Below are 24,515 nucleotides of genomic sequence, written 5' to 3'. Positions count from 1 at the left end.
CACAGGAAAAACCATAGCCTTGACTAGACGGACCTTTGTTGTCAAAGTAATGTCTCTGCTTTTGAATATGCTATCTAGGTTGGTCATAACTTTCCTTCCAAGGAGTAAACGTCTTTTAATTTCATGGCTGCAATCACCATCTGCAGTCATTTTGGAGCCCCAAAAAATAAAGTCTGACACTGATTCCACTGTTTCCCCATCTATTTCCCATGAAGTGATAGGACCAGATGCCATGATCTTCATTTTCTGAATGTTGAGCTTTAAGCGAACTTTTTCATTCTCCTCTTTCACTTTCAGCAAGAGGCTTTTTAGTTCCTCTTCACTCTCTGCCATGAGGGTGGTGTCATCTGCCTCCCTCCTTAGCAAACTTGAAATAAAGAATATTCTCTCTAACCACAAAGTCAAACTAAGATGCTTCCTTTATAGATGATAGATAATTTCTAAAATAACTTTAAATGTGTAAGTTACATAAAACACTGAGAATTCCTGGATGATTTAACTTTCTAGAAATAATTTTTCTTACCTGAAACCACTGACACTACTTTAGGTATGCCATTTCTGTGTTCAGCTTCCCTGCTTGCAAGAGTCCATTAGAGACACAGAAATTCACATAGATCTGGAAACTTCCTTTTAGTTCAGCAAAATAACACATGGCTTGAACTGCAAGAGTTGGATTTTGTTTGCTTGTCTTAGGAATAGGAGAATAAGAACTTGGGTTTCTTATAGAAATAAGAAATAAGAACTAGGTTGTTCAGAAGAACTATTGTTTGTTTCATTATAAAAATACTGTTATTTTGTAAAATATGGTAGTAATATTTTTGTAATTTTGTAAACATAATACTTTGGTAATATCTTCTACTTCCAAATTAAAGAAGACTCAGTATTCTCCCAAACTAGCTGCTCTTCCTCTGCTTCTCATCTTAATGAAGGACCCTCATCACTCACAAAGCACATAAACTGTAAAGCTGGGCATCGTTCTGTATTTCTATATGGCATTTTCCAGCTCACATACAATGATGCTGCCACATCTTAGGTCCCATCCATTCTGTGTTCTTAACATTCTTTGTAATATATGGTGGAGAGATAGATCAAAAGGTGACCCTCAATGATCCATTTTCTGATGTTCATGCCCTGTGTAATTTTTTCTCCTTGAGTGTGGGTGGAAATTTTGACTTGCTTCTATGAGATAGAATATGGCGAAGATGATGGAATGTTACTCCCACGATTACCTGATGTCATGTAGGACTCCATCTTGCTGGCAGACTCACACTCAGATTCTCCATACTGGCTTGAAGAAGTAATCAGTCTTCCATGATGACGAACTGTGGGAGGCCTCAAGGGGCTGAGAGCAATCTCCAGCCAAGGGCCAACAAGAAGCCAGGGCCTTCAATCCTACAGACACAAGGAAATGAATCCTTCCAACAACCTGAGTGGACTTGGAGGAAGACTTCCCCAGTCAAATTTCCATAGAACACAGCCCAGTCATCACCTGGATTGCAGCCTTCTGAAACCCTGAGCAGAGAATGTACCTAAACCATGCTTGGATTCTTCACCCATAGAAAATGTGAAACAATAGACGTGTATGCTGCTGCTAAGTCACATCAGTCATGTCCGACTCTGTGCGACCCCGTAGATGGCAGCCCACCGGGCTCCCCCGTCCCAGGGATTCTCCAGGCAAGAACACTGGAGTGGGTTGCCATTTCCTTCTCCAATGCATGAAAGTGAAAAGTGAAAGTGAAGTCGCTCAGTCGTGTCTGACTCTTAGAGAACTCATGGACTGCAGCCTACCAGGCTCCTCCATCCATAGGAGTTTCCAGGCAAGAGTACTGGAGTGGGTCACCAGTGCCTTCTCCAATAGATATGTATGATTTTAAACAATTAAGTTCATGATAATTTGTTATACAGAGGTAGAAAACTATTATATGACTATTCCTCACTCTCCACTGCGATAGCTAGATAACTTTGTTTCTGCTAAATTCTTCATCCTCTCTTATCTGGATGGTGATAGGAGTCTCCTACTAGATTTCACTGCCTCCAACATGGCCCCTTCAATTCCATTCTCAACCCTGCCACCAGATCAGCTTTCTCAAATAAAATGTGATATGTGACTCTTCTAGTTAAACTGAATAAGTGACAACTCATAGCCTGAGGATGACATTCAAACTCCTTTACTTGCCATAAAAAGGATTTTGTTATCTGGCCCCCACCACCTCTCAGGCTTGTTACTACCACTCGTGCACATACAACCCTGTGTAGTGAGGTCAGTACCTTCAGAATGTATCCAGATGCCTATCGCCTTTCACTATCTTTACTACCACTGCTATTCTGATTAAAACACCGTTATTTTGTTTCTCACCTGGATTATTACAATAGCTCCGGGGCTTCTGTTCTTGCTTTGTTAAAATATAGTTGTAACAGAACACCTAGATAATGTGAAAATGCAAGTCGACACCGTCTCCATTCTGTTCAATACTCTGAATGGAATAGCTCTCCATCTAACCCTGAATTAGAACCAAAGTCCTTCCAATGATCAGCAAAGCCTCACATGAAGTAGCTTCCCCCTTCTTCCTCCTTGTCGTCAACTTCATCTCCAATCACTCCAGCTACACTGGAGCTATACATAATTTCCTTGCTGTCCCTTAGACACAGTAGATATATTTCCACCAGAGGGCATGTGGATTTGTGTTTCTTCTGCCTGGAAGGTCCTTATTCCAGAGGTCCGTATGGCTGGCTCCTCACTTCCTTCATGTTTACCCATACCTCACCTTAGTATGCTTTCCCTGACCACCTTCTATAAAACAGTAACACGCCCAGCCTCCCCTGCATGTCTCAACCCCTGCTTCATTTAAAAATTTTTTCCATAGCACTTACTGTCACCTGACATGTTATACATGTTTGTCTCCAAAATATACTTAAAAATTAACCATCTTCCTCACTACCCCTCCCAAACTATAAACCTCAAGAAGGTAGGAATTGGTTTGTTCAGTTGATTCCCTAGAGTTCAGCGTGGTATCTGGCATATAGTATGGGCTTGAGTTGTTGAATAAACATTAAATAAATAAAAGAAGGCAATTTAAACTCAATCAGATTCTCCATGCAAAATGGTAATTTAGGAGTGAATAGCCTGATGAAGGATAATTGTATAGAACCTACTCTGTCACTGGGTTTGGGAGCATAAACAGCCATCTTCAGGGGCAGGAGTAGTGGCAAGGTCATGGTTCTGGCTCAACACAGGCACCTGTGGGGCCAGGATGGTGGAGGTTCCCACAGCTCCCAGTGCAGGAGCTCCAGAGGCTTCCTCACCTGTTCTCCAGTGTAGTTTTGATCCTTCACTCCTCCCAGCATTCTGGGAACTCCTAAAACAGATTTTTTAATAAAAAATTCATTTCCATTTAATCAACGCAAGACTGCTTCTGTTGCTTGCAGCTGAAAAAACGAACCATGATACAGCCATCATTCTTCCTTTTGCTTCTGTGCCTTGCACCTGGAAGCCCCTCTACCTGGAACGCCTGGTCTGCTTATAAAGCTCATCCTTTCTCCACGATTCTTACCTCTTCCTCTCTGTAAAGATACCCATGCCAAGTAGAGCTGACCTCATCTTCTTTTATTTCCACAGGGCACTTATACAGAAGCTATGATATTATACTTATTATCTCCCACTAGCTGACAAACTCTCACCGTGTTTTAATTCATCTGAGGAACTCTAGCTCTAGCCTAGTATCTAGCACAGAGGAGGAATTCAATAAAAATTTCATGAATAATTGCTTCCTTTATAGATGGTATCAATAAAACAATAATTCTATAACTGAAAAGAATTCTGATGCAGAAACAAAAAGGTAGATAGCAAATATATCCATTTCTTCTTAAAGTTGTGTCCAACTCTTTGCAACCCCATGGACTATACAGTCCATGGAATTCTCCTGGCCAGAATACTGGAGTGGGTAGCCTTTCCCTTCTCCAGGGGATCTTTCCAACCCAGGGATCAAACCCAGGCCGCCCACATTGCAGGCAGATTCTTCACCAGCTAAGCCACAAGAGAAGCCCAAGAATACTGGAGTGGGTAGCCTATCCCTTCTCCAGCGCGTCTTCCCGATCCAGGAATTGAACCAGGGTCTTCTGCATTGCAGGCAGATTCTTTACCAACTGAGTTACTAGGGAAGTCCACTATATCCATTTGGCTAAGATATAATTTTCTTGTTAAAATGGTTGAAAAAAAATTGTTTTAATTTTGCTAATACTGGTAAAGAGGCACATATTTTTACTGAAAAAATTCTGACCAGGCCTATTGGAAAAACAGAAAGAAGATACAAATTCACCAGTATCAGGAATAAAAGAGGTGACATCAGTACAAATCCTATCAATATACTAAAAGGGAAATAAGGATATATGGAAGTTTTATGTCAACAAATATGTCAACGTAGATGAAAAGGACAAATTCCTTGAAGAACAAAAACTGTCAAAGCTCATTCAAAAAAAAAAGATAACTATAACCATAAAGCCCTGTATTTATTTATTTAAATACTGGAGTTATAGTTAAAAGCATTTACATGAGGAAAGCTTAAGACAGTGATAATATCCTCGGTACATTCTACAATACAACTTAAGAAATAAATAATATCAACTATATACAAATCCTTTCACAGTAAGATGCCTTGAGAGCTATTCACGTATAAACTAAATGGTGGCTCAGAGGGTAAAGAATCTGTCTGCAGTGCTGAAGAGGGGTCAGGAAGATCCCCTGGAAAAGGGAATGGCTACGCACTCCAGTATTCTTGCCTGGAGAATTCCATGGACAGAGGAGCTTGGCGGGCAACAGTCCATGGGGTTACAAAGAGTCCAACACAACTAGGAAACTAACATTTTCACTTTCATAAATATGTAAATATATAGCTATACTTTTTAGTGGCTGATACCATCTCATCCTACCAACATAGCACATTCTATTTACCCATTCCTCTATTGGTGAGGTTGTAAGTGGTGGGCAGGATTTTTCTGAAAGACAATGTGGAGTTTGGATTGAAAGAATAAAGTTGGGCCAGGCTGCCAGAGGTCTCATTTACTAGCCTCACTACTCTGGACAACAATCTTACCCCCCCCCCCCTTTTTTTTTTTTAATGTCAGGCTTTATTTGTATCTATGAGGCAAGGAGGGCTTCCCAGGTGGCGCTAGTGGTTAAGAACCCATCTGCCAATGCCGGAGACTTAGGAAACATGGGTTAGATCCCTGGATTGGGAAGATCTCCTGGAGGAGGGGATGGTATCCCACCACAGTACTCTTGCCTGGAGAATTCCATGGACAAAGGAGCTTGGCAGGCTATAGTCCATAGGGTTGCACAGAGTCAAACACGACTGAAGCGACATAGCACAGCACAGCACAGGAGGCAGGATATTAATGTACCTATCTGCTGGAGTTGTTATGTGGACTATCTGAGGTTAAAGTTCTCTGAACCATGTATGGAATGTAGTAAGTGCTACATGAGTGCTTGAAGTGTTTTGCGGGTGCTGGTGGTAAAGAACCCACCTGCCAATGAAGGTAGACGCAAGAGACAAGGGTTCAATCCCTGGGTCAGGAAGATCCCCTGGAGAAGGGCAGGGCAACTCACTCCAGTATTCTTGCCTGCATGGAGGAGCCTGGCGGGCTAGGGTCCATAGGGTGGCAAAGAGTCAAACCTGACAAAAGCGACTTAGCACACACACACGGGTGTTTGAAAGAAATATCCTTGTAAGTGTGTCCTGGTGCAGAAATTTGACTAGGCTACACACAGGAGTGAAATTTCTAGGTTGTTGGGAATGCATATTTTTAACTTTACTAAATATTTCCAAATTACACTTCTGAAATGGCAGGTACCAACCGATACTTCCACAAACATGGAGGCTTTTTGTTATATAGTTTTTATCACATTCACCACAAAAACTCTTCAATTTGATCTGTTAGAGGAAAATGGTATTTTTTTTGGTATTAATCTGCCTTCTCTTGATCAGTAATACTAAACAAACTTTAAATTCTGAATGTATTTATAATTCCTCTTCCTTAAATGCTTGTTCAGGTATGTATTCTTTTTACAGATTTGTACGGAGTATCTTTTTCTTATTGACTTGATAAATATTTTAAATTTTGTAGATACTAAGGCTTAGCTATATATGTTGCAATTATATTTAATTTTTTTATTTACTTTTGTTTTGAGGGGGGAGTCTGCTATAAAAAATTTTTGTTTTATTTTAAAATTCAAAAATGCAATACATTCTCATGGTTCAAAAAATTTTAAATATGTATTAAAAGGTACATATTGAAGAGATACCTTCACACTCCTGTCCTCCACCTTCTTAGTTCTTGCTCAGCTTTCTGCTACCAGAAACATACATCCTTCCAAAATTTCTTAATTCAAATATAAATATAAATTTCTATTTTATTTCCCCAACTTTACATAAATAGTGGTTTGCTATATACACTTAGTTCTGCTTCAATCACTTAATAGCATAAATCTTGGTGCTATTTTCATAGCAGTATGTAGAGAACTTATTCATTCTTTTCATAGCTGCATTCTACTGTGTGGATATGCCATAATTTATTTAAGATAGGCATGTAGGTAATTTCAATCTTTATTTCTAAAAATAAGGTAGTAAATTAGAATAGAAGTATTTAGCTTTTTAAAAATTCATCTTTCCTTTTATGGTTCATACTTTCTATGTCTTATTTAAGAAATCCTCCCCTACCTGAGTTCATAAAGAAATACAGTTTTTCTATATATCTTTTCTAAAATATGTAGAGATTTTCTATATATAGGATCTAGTGCAAAATTTTTTGTTTATAATGTGAGATAGGAACCTGGTTTTATTAGTATGTATATGTATGCACACACACACACACATACACAGATATATAATTTTCTAGCACGCATTTTTGTAAATAGTCTGCTTTTTACCCATTGATTCATGATATCAGCTCTGTTATAGTCCATATTTACTTATATGTTTGGGTCTATTTCAAGAGTACCTATTATGTTCCATTGACCAATTTGTTTTCCTCTGTGCCAATACTACATGGTTTTGATGATCTTAGCTTTTCAGTATGTCTTCCATATGCCTTTAATATGTCTTGCATATGTCTTTAATTTGTATGGAAAGAGCACCCCTTCTTTGTTCTTTTTTTGAAATTGTCTTAGCAATTCTTTGACCTTTACAATTCTTTGACCACAAAGATTTTAGACTCAGTTAATATTGTTTCATGCCAAAGCCTTTGACTGTGTGGATCACTATAAACTGTGGAAAATTCTGAAAGAGATGGGAATACCAGACCACCTGACCTGCCTCTTGAGGAACCTGTATGCAAGTCAGGAAGCAACAGTTAAAAACTGGACATGGAACAACAGACTGGTTCCAAATAGGAAAAGGAGTACACCAAGGCTGTATATTGTCACCCTGCTTATTTAACTTCTATGCAGAGTACATCATGAGAAGCGCAGGGCTGGAAGAAGCATAAGCTGGAATCAAGATTGCTAGGAGAAATATCAATAACCTCAGATATGCAGATGAAACCACCCTTATGGCAGAAAGTGAAGAGGAACTAAAAAGCCTCTTGATGAAAGTGAAAGAGGAGAGTGAAAAAGTTGCCTTAAAGCTCAACATTCAGAAAATGAAGATCATGATATCCGGTCCCATCACTTCATGGGAAATAGATGGGGAAACGGTGGAAACAGTATCAGACTTTAGTTTCAGGGGCTCCAAAATGACTGCAGATGGTGATTGCAACCATGAAATTAAAAGACGTTTACTCCTTGGAAGGAAAGTTATGACCAACCTAGATAGCATATTCAAAAGCAGAGACATTACTTTGACAACAAAGGTCCGTCTAGTCAAGGCTATGGTTTTTCCTGTGGTCATGTATGGATGTGAGAGTTGGACTGTGAAGAAAGGTGAGCACCGAAGAATTAATGCTTTTGAACTGTGGTGTTGGAGAAGACTCTTGAGAGTCCCTTGGACTGCAAGGAGATCCAACCAGTCCATCCTAAAGGAGATCAGTCCTGGGTGTTCTTTGGAAGGAATGATGCTAAAGCTGCAACTCCAGTACTTTGGCCACCTCATGCGAAGAGTTGACTCACTGGAAAAGACTCTGATGCTGGGAAGAATTGGGGGCAGAAGGAGAAGGGGACGACAGAGGACGAGATGGCTGGATGGCATCACCAACTTGACAGACGTGAATTTGGGTGAACTCCGGGAGTTGGTGATGGACAGGGAGGTCTGGCGAGCTGCGATTCATGGGGTCGCAAAGAGTCAGACATGACTGAGTGACTGAACTGAACTGAACTGGTAAATGAAAACTTTTATTATTATGAAGTGTTCCTTATAAATGATAATAATTTTCTTCTAAAGTCAGGTTTTTTTGACAATAATATAGCTATGCAGTATATCTTTTGGTTAATATTTGCATGCTCTGGATTCTAATTTAAACCTCTTATGTTTTAGATATATCTTTTTTTTTTTACATCATATGCTCCTCCCTCAATCTCATTACTTTTATGTTTTAATTAGAATATTTAAATTATTTTCTGATTTAGGTCATACCTGAATGGTCTAGCAGTTTTCCTTGCTTTCTTCAATTCGAGTCTGAATTTGGTAATAAGGATTTCATGATCTGAGCCACAGTCAGCTCCTGGTCTTGTTTTTGTTGACTGTATAGAGCTTCTCCATCTTTGGCTGCAAAGAATATAATCAATCTGATTTTGGTGTTGACCATCTGGTGATGTCCATGTGTAGAGTCTTCTCTTATGTTGTTGGAAGAGGGTGTTGCTATGACCAGTGCATTTTCTTGGCAAAACTCTATTAGTCTTTGCCCTGCTTCATTCTGCATTCCAAGGCCAAATTTGCCTGTTACTCCAGATGTTTCTTGACTTCCTGCTTTTGCATCCCAGTCCCCTATAATGAAAAGGACATCTTTTTGGGGTGTTAGTTCTAAAAGGTCTTGTAGGTCTTCATAAAACCGTACAACTTCAGTTTCTTCAGTGTTACTGGTTGGGGCATAGACTTGGATAACTGTGATATTGAATGGTTTGCCTTGGAAACGAACATTCTGTTGTTTTTGAGATTGCAACCAATACTGCATTTGGCATAGACTTGGATAACTGTGATATTGAATGGTTTGCCTTGGAAACGAACATTCTGTCGTTTTTGAGATTGCAACCAATACTGCATTTGGAACTCTTCTGTTGACCATGATTGCTACTCCATTTCTTCTGAGGGATTCCTGCCCACAGTAGTAGATATAATGGTCATCTGAGTTAAATTCACCCATTACAGTCCATTTTAGTTCGCTGATTCCTAGAATGTCGACATTTACCCTTGCCATCTCTTGTTTGACCACTTCCAATTTGCCTTGATTCAGGGACCTGACATTCAAGGTTCCTATGCAATATTGCTCTTTACAGCATCGGATCTTGCTTCTATCACCAGTCACATCCACAACTGGGTATTGTTTTTGCTTTGGCTCCATCCCTTCATTCTCTCTGGAGTTATTTCTCCACTGATCTCCAGTAGCATATTGGGCACCTAATGACCTGGGGTGTTCCTCTTTCGGTATCCTATCATTTTGCCTTTTCATACTGTTCATGGGGTTCTCAAGGCAAGAATACTGAAGTGGCTTGCCATTCCCTTCTCCAGTGGACCACATTCTGTCAGACCTCTCCACCATGACCCGCCCATCTTGGGTTGCCCCGCAGGCATGGCTTGGTTTCATTGAGTTAGACAAGGCTGTGGTCCTAGTGTGATTAGATTGACTAGTTTTCTGTGAATATGGTTTCAGTGTGTCTGCCCTCTGATGCCCTCTTGCAACACCTACCATCTTACTTGGGTTTCTCTTACCTTGGGCGTGGGGTATCTCTTCACGGCTGCTCCAGCAAAGCACAGCCGCTGCTCCTTACCTTGGACGAGGGGTATCTCCTTACCACCACTGTTTCTGACCTTCAACATGGGATAGCTCCTCTAGGCCCTCCTGTGCCTGCTCAGCCACTGCTGCTCGGGTGGCTCCTCCCAGCTGCTGCCCCTGGCCTTGGGCTCGGGGTGGCTCCTCAGGGTTACGCCCCTCACCTCGAACGTGGGGTGTCTCCTCACAGCAGCCACTGGCCTCAGACGCTGGGTAGCTCCTCCCGGCCACTGCCCTGACATCTGACACGAGGTGTCTCCTCCCGGCTGCCACTGACCTCGGACGCGGGATAGCTCCTCTCGGCCGCCGCCCCTGACCTCGGACGTGGGGTGGCTCCTCCCGGCCGTTCCTGTGCCGTCGCAGCCTGGCACTCTGGGCCGCTGTCTCTGACTTCAGACGTGGCATAGCTCTTGGCCGCGCTTAGTGCACTGGCCGGCCACTGCCGCCTGCGCCTAGTGCGCCGGCCCTTCAGGTATGACCTAAATCAAATCCCTTATGATTATACAGTGGGGCTAGATCTGATAGATAGAGTGCCTGATAAACTATGGAATGAGGTTCGTGACATTGTACAGGAGACAGGGATCAAGACCATCCCCATGGAAAAGAAAGGCAAAAAAGCAAAATGGCCCCATCTGGGGAGGCCTTACAAACAGCTGTGAAAAGAAGAGAGGTGAAAAGCAAAGGAGGAAAGGAAAGATATAAGGATCTGAATGCAGATTTCCAAAAAACAGCAAGAAGAGATAAGAAAGACTTCTTCAATGATCAATGCAAAGAAATAGAGGAAAACAACAGAGTGGCAAAGACTAGAGATCTCTTCAAGAAAATTAGAGATACCAAGGGAACATTTCATGCACAGATGGGCTCGATAAAGGACAGAAATGGTATGGACCTAACAGAAGCAGAAGATATTAAGAAGAGGTGGCAAGAATACACCGAAGAACTACAAAAAAGATCTTAACGACCCAGATAATCATGATGATGTGATCACTAATCTTGAGCCAGATATCTTGGAATGTGAAGTCAAGTGGGCCTTAGAAAGCATCACTATGAACAAAGCTAGTGGAGGTGATGGAATTCCAGTGGAGCTGTTTCAAATCCTGAAAGATGATGCTGTGAAAGTGCTGCACTCAATATGCCAGCAAATTTTAAAAACTCAGCAGTGGCCACGGGACTGGAAAAGGTCAGTTTTCATTCCAATTCCAAAGAAAGGCAATGCAAAAGAATGCTCAAACTACCGCACAATTGCTCTCATCTCACATGCTAATAAAGTAATGCTCAAAATTCTCCAAGCCAGGCTTCAGCAATACATGAACTGTGAACTCCCTGATGTTCAAGCTGGTTTTAGAAAAGGCAGAGGAACCAGAGATCAAATTGCCAACATCCACTGGATCATGGAAAAAGCAAGAGAGTTCCAGAAAAACATCTATTTCTGCTTTATTAACTATGCCAAAGCCTTTGACTGTGTGGATCACAATAAACTGTGGAAAATTCTGAAAGAGATGGGAATACCAGACCACCTGACCTGCCTCTTGAGAAATCTGCATGCAGGTCAGGAAGCAACAGTCAGAACTGGACATGGAAAAACAGACTGGTTCCAAATAGGAAAAGGAGTACACCAAGGCTGTATATTGTCACCCTGCTTATTTAACTTCTATGCAGAGTACATCATGAGAAACGCTGGACTGGAAGAAACACAAGCTGGAATCAAGATTGCTGGGAGAAATATCAATAACCTCAGATATGCAGATGACACCACCCTTATGACAGAAAGTGAAGAGGAACTAAAAAGCCTCTTGATGAAAGTAAAAGAGGAGAGTGAAAAAGTTGGCTTAAAGCTCAACATTCAGAAAATGAAGATCATGGCATCCAGTCCCATCACTTCATGGGAAATAGATTGGGAAACAGTGGAAACAGTGTCAGACTTTATTTTTTGGGGCTCCAAAATGACTGCAGATGGTGATTGCAGCCAAGAAATTAAAAGACACTTACTCCTTGGAAGAAAAGTTATGACCAACCTAGATAGCATATTCAAAAGCAGAGACATTACTTTGCCGACTAAGGTCCATCTAGTCAAGGCTATGGTTTTTCCTGTGGCCATGTATGGATGTGAGAGTTGGACTGTGAAGAAAGCTGAGCACTGAAGAATTAATGCTTTTGAACTGTGGTGTTGGAGAAGACTCTTGAGAGTCCCTTGGACTGCAAGGAGATCCAACCAGTCCATTCTAAAGGAGATCAACCCTGGGATTTCTTTGGAAGGAATGATGCTAAAGCTGAAACTCCAGTACTTTGGCCACCTCATGAGAAGAGTTGACTCATTGGAAAAGACCCTGATGCTGGGAGGGATTGGGGGCAGGAGTAGAAGGGGACGATCGAGGATGAGATGGCTGGATGGCATCACCGACTTGATGGACGTGAGTCTGAGTGAACTCCGGGAGATGGTGATGGACAGGGAGGCCTGGCGTGCTGTGATTTATGGGGTCGCAAAGAGTCGGACATCACTGAGTAACTGAACTGAACTGAACTGAAATTATTTTCGTGTAACCTAATTACTTATATATTTGGGTTTAAGTTTATCATTGTAGATTTGTTTTCTATTTGATCTTTTTTAGTGATTCCTTTTCTCTTCTTTCTTACTTTTGTTTTGATTGAGCATTTTTTATTCCTGTTTACTTCTCAATAAGCTTTGAAATTACATACTCATTTACTATTTTTTAGTACTTTTCTAGAGAATATGATATGTTTAGGTGTACAGTATGTAATATGTGTCTATGTAATGTATGTATCTCCACATGACTTTATAATTGTAGTAATGACATTATGACGTGCTTAGGTGTGGATTTCTTTAAATTTATCCTACATTTGGGATTCATAGGGTTTCTTGAATTTGTAACTAGAGATCATTTTGGAATTTTTCAGCCATTGTCTCTGCCTCAATTTTTTCTCCTTTTTCTTCTGGGTCTTTAATTACATATATGATAGACTCTTCATAGTATTTTTTTTCTTAATTTCACTTGTCTCCATCTTTTGATTTGCTGCTCTACATTTTGGATATTTTCTTCTGATCTTTCAGCTTAGTAATTCTCTCTCCAGCAGTATCTAATATACTATCCCACCTACTAAGTTTTTCATTTTAATCATTTTTTTTGTTTCTAGCATTTTCATTTGCCTGTTTTCACATGTAGATTCCAATTCCCTGATGATTTTTTAATTATGCTGTTTTTGCCTCCTTGAATATAGTAAGCAAAATTATCTGAAAACCTGCCTAATAAATCCAATATCTACAGACCCAGTGCATTCATTTCTGCTGCCTCTTTTTTTCCCTCTTGTTTTTTATTCGTACATGCAGTGTCACTGTATGCTTCAATATTTATGTGTATGTGTGTGTGTGAATGGATGGATGTGTATTTGCAAAATTGAATGCAAAGATAATTTAAAACTAAAGATGTCTTTTGCATGAGAAGAGGATTCACATTTGCTCGTGAATTAGCACTGGTATTGCTTCAGTTCAGTTTTACATACTGAGATAAGTAGAAATTTTATTTCATCTATTTCTGGGTTACCTTGGCCCCAAGGTCCAGCCCTTGGAATTTCTACAGGATTTTCTACAAATCTTCTTCCCTTCTTGTTAGATCCTAGACTTTAATGCTTATTCTTCTTTTTCTTCAAAACTGTGAAAAATAATGCTCAGGTTCTCTGCCTCTTAGACTTTCAGGTTCTTTTTGTGAGTCAACAAAGCCCTCTGGGGAAAAGTGGCCCCCAAAGCCAGGCTCACTTTCCTGATCATCAGTCCTCCTCGACATCTTGGCTTATTGATGCTTCATTATTTTTTTTGTCTTTTCAGTTGCTTGAAACATACTTTTTTCCAAAAACCTAAAAAAATTATTCTGCCCAGATTTTATTGTTCTTATCAGATGAATTGGTCAAGTTTATCTAGTGTGTATTGAAAGTGGAAGTCTAAAATAGTTGAGTTTTTAATCTCTAAAATGTGTTATATTTTCACATATCCTACACATTCACTGAGATTATACTAAAATTCCATTTATGGATACCTTTATTATTTCCACAACCTTAGTTTTAATGATTTTAGAAATTACATTGTGTGGAAACTGAATAAAGCAGTAACTTGCTTTGAAAAATATCTGAAATCCAGTTACGCTTTATCAACATAGATAACTTGGTTCTTTATAAACAATGGAATTACAATTGCAAGGGAAACATATTACCTAGCTCCTTTATCTGTTCTTTGTGTGCTTAGTTGCTCAGTCTTTGTCCAACTCTTTGCGACCCTGTGGACTGTAGCCTGCCAGAGTCTTCTGTCCATGGGGATTCTCCAGGCAAGAATCCTGGAGTGGGTAACAATGCCCTCTTCCAGGGGATCTTCCCAACCCAGGGATCAAACTCAGGTCTCCCGCATTGCAGACAAATTCTTTACCATCTGAGCCACCAGGGAAGCCAAACTTCATAATAGATTTCTACCTAAATTTTCAAGGACAAAACAATGGTTAACTTTCTTAACTAAAGGGGATTTCAGAAAAGAACAGCTGATATGAAACATATGCTAAGAAGGTAAGACTATGAAATAAAGTATTTTTTATGTTGGTACCACTGTCTTTATCTTTACTACCTCATAAAGAATGGTTTGTAGGCTGGACACAACCCCCTTTTTTTTTTCTAATGTGCTTCATTATTAAAACAACACTTAATTAAGTGGTGGACGAAGCCAGAATCATGCTATGGTTTAGGGAAATCTTTTAGGTTATTTTCAGATGTTTTTAGTTTGGAAAAAGCCAAAGCATATTTTGTTGAGCACATTTTATTCCTATGTGTATTATAAGGGAAATCTAACCCATGTGTTTTATTTCATTAATATTTTGCCAAGCTAAATGGTTCTTTTGCAAGATATATTTAATGCTAAGTTGTTTTTATGAGGCCTTTCCCTTGGATTATGAATTCATATGTCACCTAAAGTAAGTATACTTTGATCCAAATATCTTATAGTTATGAAATCAGGAACCCACAAAACTTGGGTGATTTCCTAACAGTGCCAAATATAATAGTTCATTTCTACTGCTAGCATCATGATTTTTTTCCTCATATTTGTCAATCAGTGCTTTATTGAGAAAACAAGAGAGTTATTCTCCATTTTAAGCACTGGTTTTTTGATAAATGCCCAAATAAGGCTGTGTCTCAATTCAACATGTGGCACTAACTTCAAATTGTGGGCACAGATCTAAGTGTATGGTTAGTATACTGACTGAATCACATCTGTGGTTACTTAATAGTATGATATAAGTGGGCACATCAGAGAACTTGATGAATACTAACTCTGAAGAGTGGCAAGAATGACTGGTGAAGATATGAGGCAACGGGAACTTTCAGTCAATGCTGGTGAGTGTGCAAGCTTGTAAACTGCTGTAGAAAACAACTGTTCTCTAGCAAAGTTGCAGATGTTCACGTCCTTAACCCAACGATTCCACTCCTGTGTATAGTCTCAGAGAAACTTGCACATGTGAACCAGGAGATGTGAACAAGAAAGATCACAGTGTCATAATAACAAAAAACTGGAAACAGCTAAAGTATTGATCAGTAGACAAAATGGATATGTTAAGTTGTGCTTTTCATACAATGAGCAATTGGAAATGAATGAATTCTAGGCACATATATTATTAACATTTGTGAATCTCAAAAGCAGGGTGCTGAATGGGAAAAAAGACAGAAAAAATGGAGTGGTATTGTATTTATATAAAGTTTGAATGTATACCAACAAAGAATTTAGTGTTTAGGAATACATACAAAAATGTAAGACTGTAAACAAAAATCATGGAATGGTATAAAAATTCAGGATAGTCATTACTAAGCATGGGGTGATGGAAAGTTGAGGGGATTAGATACAGGAAAATCTTCTAAGTAACTTTTTTAGTGATTTTTAAGCTGCAAGGTGTGCGTATATACAAGTTTTTATCATTATTTTTATACTTCAAAATATCTTGTGAATATTATTTTGTATGTATTCAACTTTTAAAAATTAATTTTAAAAATAAAGATTTAAGCATGCAATCAACATACTGGGTTATTTGCCTACTACTCCAGTTCTCACGAAACTAAAGCAAAAGGTACAGTCTGTCAGAGTTTAGTTATGTGCTTAATGCTTCCCTTCCTGTCCTAACTTTTCAAGAAAAATCCCTTTGGGTTCATTCTAAGTCTTACATAGCTGGGTTATTTCTTATATTTTTGGATTAGATTAAATACTATCAGGCAGCTTCTGTCATTCTGCGTAAGTAGTAATGATTACTCTATCAGAAAAAAAAAATCTATAATAACATAGCATAACAGTTAACATTTGACAAGCAAGTCTCTGTGGTGTACTATAGCTGTCAGTATAGCCATTAGTAACAGGAAGACACAACAGGCTAAATTCTGCTAAAGAATAGAGCTTTCCCTCATCAAGACAAGAGTGAATTCTTTCCAGACAACAGGGAATCTCTTTATTATGTAGAATCAATTATTCACAAGCCCAGACCAGCCAGCCTCCTCCCTTCCCGACGCCTTTCTTTACTTTTTTCCCTCCGTTTCTTCCTTCCTTTCTTTCCTTTCCTTCACCAACTGTATAAAGTATCATGTGCAAGGTGCCAAATATTCGTGTATACATTGGTGTCCCCAAGACATTAACAGGACCTTTGGCAGTGCACAGACTGCAGTCACACTTTCTTTTTCTCTCTGGCACAGACTGACACCTACTTGGATCAATCCAGTGATACTTTCACAATGTTTGCCATATTTGTTAGCTATGTAATTCCTTTTGTCTTTTGTTATGTTATGTAATTCCTTTAATAAACTCTGTAATATATATGTATGGATGGATGGATGTGACAGTTGGACTGTGAAGAAAGCTGAGCGCCGAAGAGTTGATGCTTTTGAACTGTGATGTTGGAGAAGACTCTTGAGAGTCCCTTGGACTGCAAGGAGATCCAATCAGTCCATTCTGAAGGAGATCAACCCTGGGATTTCTTTGAAAGGAATGATGCTACAGCTGAAACTCCAGTACTGTGGCCACCTCATGTAAAGAGTTGACTCATTGGAAAACACTGATGCTGGGAGGGATTGGGGGCAGGAGGAGAAGGGGACGACAGAGGATGAGATGGCTGGATGGCACCACTGACTCGATAAATGTGAATCTGAGTGAACTCTGGGAGTTAGTGATGGACAGGGAGGCCTGGCGTGCTGTGATTCATGGGATCGTGAAGAGTCAGACACGACTGAGCGACTGAACTGAACTGAATATATACAAATAAATGTATTATGTTTATATATACAATGTAAGGAATGATAATAAACTAAACATTCATGTACTCACCACCCAGTTTAAAAAATAAACTGCAATTAGAATGAGTGCCCCCTCCTCAATTTTCCCTCCTTTTCTCTAACCAGAAATAATGCATTATTTGAATTGAATATCATCATTTCTTGCTTGTTAGAAATAGTTTTAAAACTCATGTTTTATCTAAATATTTCACATTTTTGAAATAATAATTGAATAATGAAGTTTATATTTTTGTATGACAATGTTTTTCACTTAACATTCTGTTCTTGTGATTCTTCCATGGAAACATGGCTGATTTACTATTAACAGTTGCATGTTATTCCAAAACTCTATGCCTTTGTCTCACTTTATTTTTAATTTTCCCATGGGCTTCTGGTGTGTCTCATTTTTGCTCTTATGGAGAGTCTGCTCTGGACATTCTTATAGATGTCTCTTGGTACAAAAGTGCAAGCATTTCTCTTGGGTGTACACTTAGCTATGGAATTTTTAGGTCGTAGGACATGTGAATTTCCCACTGTACTGAAAAACGCTTACTTATTTTTAAAAATAGTTGTCTTGATTTACATTCTCATCTGCAGTGGATGAAAGTTCTTAGCACTACATCATCACCAACAGATAATATTGCTTGATTTTTTAATTGTTGCCAATCAGGTGAGTGTGAAATTATGCCTCACTTGAGCTTGAAATTACAATTTCTTGGTCACCAACGAGTTTGAGCATCTCAATATTTATTTGCCATTTATAGTTTTCTTTTGTGAAATGCTGTTCATGTCTTTTTTCTGTTTGGTTCTCTTTCTCTTAATGACTCATAGGAACTTTTTTTATGCTTTATTGATGAGTTCTTTTCCTGATATATGTAGTACAAATATGTCCTCCCAGTTGGTGGTTTGAATCACTCTTTCATGGCATTTTAAAATGGCTTTTGATATCTTGATTTTCATGTGGTCAAAATTATAAATCTTGAACTTCCGTGGCAGTGCAGTGATTAAGAATCTACCTGCCAATGCAGGGGACATGGGTTTGATCCCTGGTCAGGGAAGATACCATATGCTATGGAGCAACTAAGCTCATGTGCCACAACTACTGAAGCCCACGTGCCTAGAGCCCATGCTCCACAAGAAAAGTCGTGGTATTGAGAAGCCCATGCACCACAGCAGAGAGTAATTCCCGCTCACCACAGCTAGAGAAAGCTCTCAGGAAGCAAAGAGGATCCAGTGCAGCCAAAATAATTAAAAGTTATGAATCTTTTTCTTTATGCATTATGCTTTTTGTATCTTATTAAAGAAATTCTTTTGTACACTGAGATCATAAATACATTCTCTTTTACTGTTTTCTGAAAGGTTTTAAAATTTCAATTTCACATTTAAGTTTTTAATCCACAAGGAATTGATAGTTGTGTGTGGTGATATGTAGCGATCTGTTTTATTTTTCCTCATATAGTCAACCAAAAATTTGGTGCCATTTACTTAGGGATTTATCCCTTCTTCAGTGACCAGCACTGCCATCTCCACCTGTACCATATGCTCCTAGGGAATGCTCTGTTTCTGAATTCTGTGTTTTCTTCTTTTAACATATAGCCTATGTTTGCACTAATAACACATTGTCTTAATTACCACACTTGGTAGTGTAAGTTGCCCCATCTTCTTCTTTTGCAAAATTATTCTAGCTATTCTCAGCCCTTTGAATTTCCATGTAAACTTCAGAATTAGATGGTAACTTACATGTAAAATTCCATCTAAGTTTTGAAAATATCAGCATAGTCAAGGTCAAGGTAATAGACACATCCATCACTCCCCAAAGGTTCCTTATTTCACTTTGTTTTTGGTTTTGCTGTTTTGGGTAAGAATGCGTAACATGAGATCTCCTCTCATAACAAAAAAATTTAAGTGCACAACACAGTATTGTTAATTATAGGAACAGTGTTGTACAGCACATCTCTCGAACTTGTTTATCTTGTATAAAAATTTTTCCATCCATTGAACAACAACCCCACTCCCCCTGCCCCTGGCCCTGGTAACCACCATTCTATTCTCTGCTTCTATGAGTTTGACTATTATAGATACTGCACAAAAAAGGAATCATGCAATATTGGTCTTTCTGTGACTGGCTTATTTCACTTAGTATAGTGTCCTTCAGGTCATTTATGGTGTCATGTATGGCAGAATTTTCTTTTTTTTTTTTAAGGCTAAATGTTATTTTATTGTATGTATACACTGCATTTTCTTTATTTTTTCAGTTACATTTAGATTTTTTCCATATCTTGGCTATTGTTAATAATGCTGCACTGAGAATGGAAGTGCAGATATCTCTTTGTAATTCTGATTTCAATGGAATTGTTGGGTCATATGTTCCATTTTTAATTTCTGGAGGAAACTCTATGTTGTTTTCCATAGTGGCTACACCAATTTAGATCCCCACAGGTAATGAAGTAGCAATCCTTACAGGCAGTGAAAATTTTCGTGGTAGTTTTGATTTGCATTTTCCTTACGCTTAGTGATGCTGAGCATCTTTACATATTCCTGGTGGCCCTCTGTATTTCTTTTTTGAAGAAATGTCTATTCAAGTCCCCTGCTTTTTCCTTCGAGGGTGAGGTTTGCTACTGAGTTGTTGGAATTGCTTGTATATTTTGGATACTAACTCCTTATCAGATATATGGTGTACAAATATTTCTCTCATTTCACATGTTGCCTCTTATTTCTACTGATTGTTTCCTTTGCTGTGCAGAATGTTTTAATTTGATATAGTCTCATTTATTAATTTTTGCTTTTATTGTCTGTGCTTTTTGTATTATACCCAAGAAGTTATTGCTGAGACAAATGTCAAGAAGAATCTCCCCTGTGTTTTCTTCTAGAAGTTTTATAGTTTTAGGTCTTATATTTCATTCTTTAATCTATTTTGAGTTGATTTTTATATATAGCATAATATAAAGATTCAGTCATTTTATTTTTTTGCTACTGTAATTAGTGGAAGTTTAAGTGGATAAAACTTGTTTTTTTTTAAAAAATTTATTTTATATTGAAGTATAGTTGATTAACAATGTTGTATTAATTTCAGGTATACAGCAAAGTGATGCACTTATATATGTATCTCTTCTTTTCCAATTTAGGTTATTACAGAGTATTGAGCAGAATTCCCTGTGCTATACAGTAGGTTCCTGTTGACTATCTATTTTAAATATAGACGTATGTGCATGCCAATCCCAAACTCCCAATCTATCCCTCCCTCTCCTTCCTTCCCCTGGTAACCATAAGTTTGTTCTCTAGGTCAGTGAGTCTGCTTTTATGAATAAGTTCATTTGTATCATTTTTTAGGCGGCACGCATAGTATCACATATTTGTCTTTCCTCTGTCTGACTTACTTCACTTAGTACGATAATCTCTAGATTCATCTGTTACAGCAAATGGTATTATTTCATTTTTAATGGCTGAGGAATATTCCATTGTATATATGCACCTCATGTTCTTTATCTATTCATCTGTCAATGGGCATTTAGGTGGTTTCCATGCCTTGTCTATTATAAACAGTGCTGCAGTGAACAATGGGGTGCAAGGATCCTTTTGAACCATGCTTTTCTCCAGATATATGCCCAGGAGTGGGATTACCAGATCATATGGTAGCTCTATTTTTAGTTTCTTAAGGAACTTCCATACTATTCTCCACAGTGACTGTACCAATTTATATTTCCAGCAACAATGTAGGAGGGTTCCCTTTTCTCCACACCCTCTCCAGCATTTGTTGCTTGTAGACTTTTTAATGATGGCCATTCTGACTGGAGTGAGGTGCTATCTCATAGTTTTGATTTTTATTTCTCTAATAATAAGCAATGTTGAGCATCTTGTCATTGCTTTTTGGCCATCTTTAGGTATTCTTCTTCTTGGTGAGATCCAACATTCTCACATCTTGCACTATGGCACAATTGCACTCATCTCACACGCTAGCAAAATAATGCTCAAAATTCTCCAAGCCAGGCTTCAACAGTTTGTGAACCATGAACTTCCAGAAATTCAAGCTGGATTTGGAAAAGGCAGAGGAACCAGAGATCAAATTGAAAAAGCAAGAGAGTTCCAGAAAAACATCTACTTCTGCTTTATTGACCATGCCAAAGCTTTAACTCTGTGAATAACAACAAAATGTGGAAAATTCTTAGAGATGGGCATGCCGGACCACCTGACCTGACTCCTGAGAAATCTGTATGCAGATCCAGAAGCAACAGTTAGAACTGGACACGGAACAACAGACTGGTTCCAAATGAGGAAAGGAGTGCGTCAAGGCTGTATATTGTCACCCTGCTTATTTAACTTCTATGCAGAGTACAGCATGTGAAATGCCAGGCTGGATGAATTACAAGCTAGAATCAAGACTGCTGGGAGAAATATCAATAACCTCAGATATGCAGATGACACCACCTTAATGGCAGAAAGCGTAGAAGAACTAAAAGGCCTCTGATGAAAGTGAAAGAGGAGAGTGAAAAAGTTGGCTTAAAACTCAACTTTCAGAAAACTAAGATCATGGCATCTGGTACCATCACTTCATGGGAAAGAGACTGGGAAACAATGGAAACAGTGGCAGACTTTATTTTCTTGGGCTCCCAAATCACTGCAGATGGTGACTGCAGCCATGCACTTAAAAGATGCTTGCTCCTTGGAAGAAAAGCTATGACCAACTTAGACAGCATATTAAAAAGCAGAGACATTACTTTCTAGTAGTCATGTACGGATGTTAGAGTTGGACTATAAAGAAAGCTGAGCACCGAAGAATTGATACTTTAGAAGTGTGGTGTTGGAGAAGACTCTTGAGAATCCCTTGGATTGCAAGGTGAACCAACCAGTCTACCCTAAAGGAAATCAGTCCTGAATATTCATTGGAAGTACTAATGCTGAAGCTGAAAATTCAAAACTTTGACCACGTGATGTGAGGAATTTACTCATTGGAAGAGACCCTGATGCTGGGAAAGATTGAAGGCAGGAGGAGATGGGGACAACAGAAGATGAGATGGTTGGATGGCATCACTGACTGGATGGACATGAGTCTGAGCAAGCTCTGGGAGTTGGTGATGGACAGGGAAGCCTGGTGTGCTGCAGTTCATGGCATCACAAAGAGTCAGACATGACTGGCCTGAACTGAACTGAGGTATTGTTTGGAGAAATGTTTATTTAGGTCCTTTGCCCACTTTTTGATTGGGTTGTTTGTTTTGTTTTTGATATTAAGACCCAAGAGATGGTTGTAAATTTTGGAGATTAAATCTGTTGCATTTCTTTAACTTGCCTTTTTGATATTTCAGTCCTATTTACCATCACATCAAAAAGAAAAAAAAAATTTAGGAATAAATGTATATAAGGAGACAAAACACCTGTACTCCAAAATTGTAAAATTGATGAGAGAAACCAAAGATGACACAAACAGATGGAAAGATATACCATGTTCTTGGGTTGGAAGAATCAATATTGTCAAAATGACTATTCTACTACCCAAGATAGTACAGATATGCTGCAATCCCTTTCAAATTACAATGACATTTTTCACAGAACTAGGACAACAACAACAAATCTTGTTTAGAGACATAAAAGACCCTGAATAGCCAAAGCAATCCTGAGAAAGGAAAACAGACACTGGGGGAATCAGGCTCCCTGACCTCAGGCTATACTATAAAGAAATAGTCATCAGAATATTATCATATTGTACAAAAACAGAGATATAGATCAATGGGACAGTATAGAAAGCCCAGAAATAAACCCTTGCACCTATGGTCAATTAATCTACAACAAAGGAGGCAAGACTATACAATGGGGAGAAGATAGTTTCTCAATAAATGGTCCTAAGAAAACTGGACAACCACATGTAAAATACTGAAATTAGAACACACCTTAACACCATACACAAAAATGAACTCAAAGTGGATTAAAGAGCTAAATATAAGACTGGATACTATAAAACTCTTAGAGGATAACATAGGCAGAACACTCTTTAACGTAAATCGCAGCAATAGCTTTTTCAATGTCTTCTAGAGTAGTGAAAATAAAGACAAAAACAAACAAATGGAGCCTAATTAAACTCAAAAGCTTTTGCTCAGCAAAGGAAACCATAAACAAAACGAAAAGACAGCCCATAGATTGGGAGAAAATTTTTGCAAATGGTGCAACCAACAATGATCAAAAATATTTTTGGAAAAACAATGTGACATTGTCTTATGAAGTGAGAAAACATATACTCAGGATCTAGCAATTCCAGTCCTAAAGGTATAACCAAGGGAAGTTCCTGACCATGAATACCAGGGGACCTGTAAAAATTGCATTGTTCGTAATAACAAAAAATGAAATCAATTGAAATATCCACGTACAATATTATGAATAGATTATTGTGGTATATTCACTGGAAAAGTACACAGAAGTGAAAATGAATAAATCAAATCTATGGACATGAGTTTGAGAAAGCTCCAGGAGTTGGTGATGGATAGGAAAGCCTGGTGTACTGCAGTCCATGGGGTTACAAGAGTTGGAAACGACTGAGGACTGAACTGAATTGAATGCTTATTAACACGTGTCAATATTAAAATCATAATATTGAATAAGAAAAGCAAGTCATGAGAAATCCATACAATGTGATTTCTTTAACATAAAATGAAGGACAGGAAATGTTAGATAAAATATGGCTTGGGGTACATGCACACATAGTAAGATTATAAAGATAGGCAAGGGAATGATCAATGTGAAACAGTCAAGTTGGTACCTGGGGACAGGAAGGGAAGGGGTTGCTGTTGCCAGGGCACACTGGAAACTCTGGAATACTAGTCATTTTCCACTTCTTAAACTGGTTGTATATTGTTACACTGCTTATTTAACTTCTATACAGAGTACATCATGAGAAACGCTGCACTGGAAGAAGCACAAGCTGGAATCAAGATTGCTGGGAGAAATATCAATAACCTCAGATATGCAGATGACACCACCCTTATGGCAGAAAATGAAGAGGAAATAAAAAGACTCGTGATGAAAGTGAAAGAGAAGAGTGAAAAAACTGGCTTAAAGCTCAACATTCAGAAAATGAAGATCACAGCAACTGGTCCTGTTGCTTCATGGGAAATAGATGGAGAAACAGTGGAAACAGTGGCTGACTTTATTTTTTGGGGCTCCAAAATCACTGCGGATTGTGACTGTAGCCATGAAATTAAAAGACGCTTACTCCTTGGAAAGAAAGTTATGACAAACCTAGACAGCATATTAAAAAGCAGAGATATTATTTTGTCAACAAAGGTCCATCTAGTCAAGGCTATAGTTTTTCC

General features: G+C 38.6%; 1 protein-coding gene across 1 annotated transcript in view; it reads right to left on the bottom strand.

The window, feature by feature from the left end:
* Window positions 1-1,229: 1,229 nt before the first annotated feature.
* LOC138424570 (uncharacterized) overlaps window positions 1,230-24,515 on the bottom strand; it is a 404,438-nt gene continuing 381,152 nt past the window's right edge. Inside the window, exons 4-5 of the mRNA XM_069561725.1 lie at window positions 3,304-3,356; window positions 1,230-1,392 (exon numbers count right to left, since the gene is read on the bottom strand). Coding sequence (XP_069417826.1) covers window positions 1,271-1,392; window positions 3,304-3,356 — 175 coding nt within the window. The 3' untranslated portion in view covers window positions 1,230-1,270. The remainder of the gene's footprint in view (window positions 1,393-3,303; window positions 3,357-24,515) is intronic.

This window comes from Ovis canadensis, chromosome 1, assembly GCF_042477335.2.
Source record: "Ovis canadensis isolate MfBH-ARS-UI-01 breed Bighorn chromosome 1, ARS-UI_OviCan_v2, whole genome shotgun sequence".
Taxonomy (NCBI): domain Eukaryota; kingdom Metazoa; phylum Chordata; class Mammalia; order Artiodactyla; family Bovidae; genus Ovis; species Ovis canadensis.
Note: the sequence above shows the minus strand (reverse complement) of the source record. Positions and strands in the feature narration are given on the sequence as shown.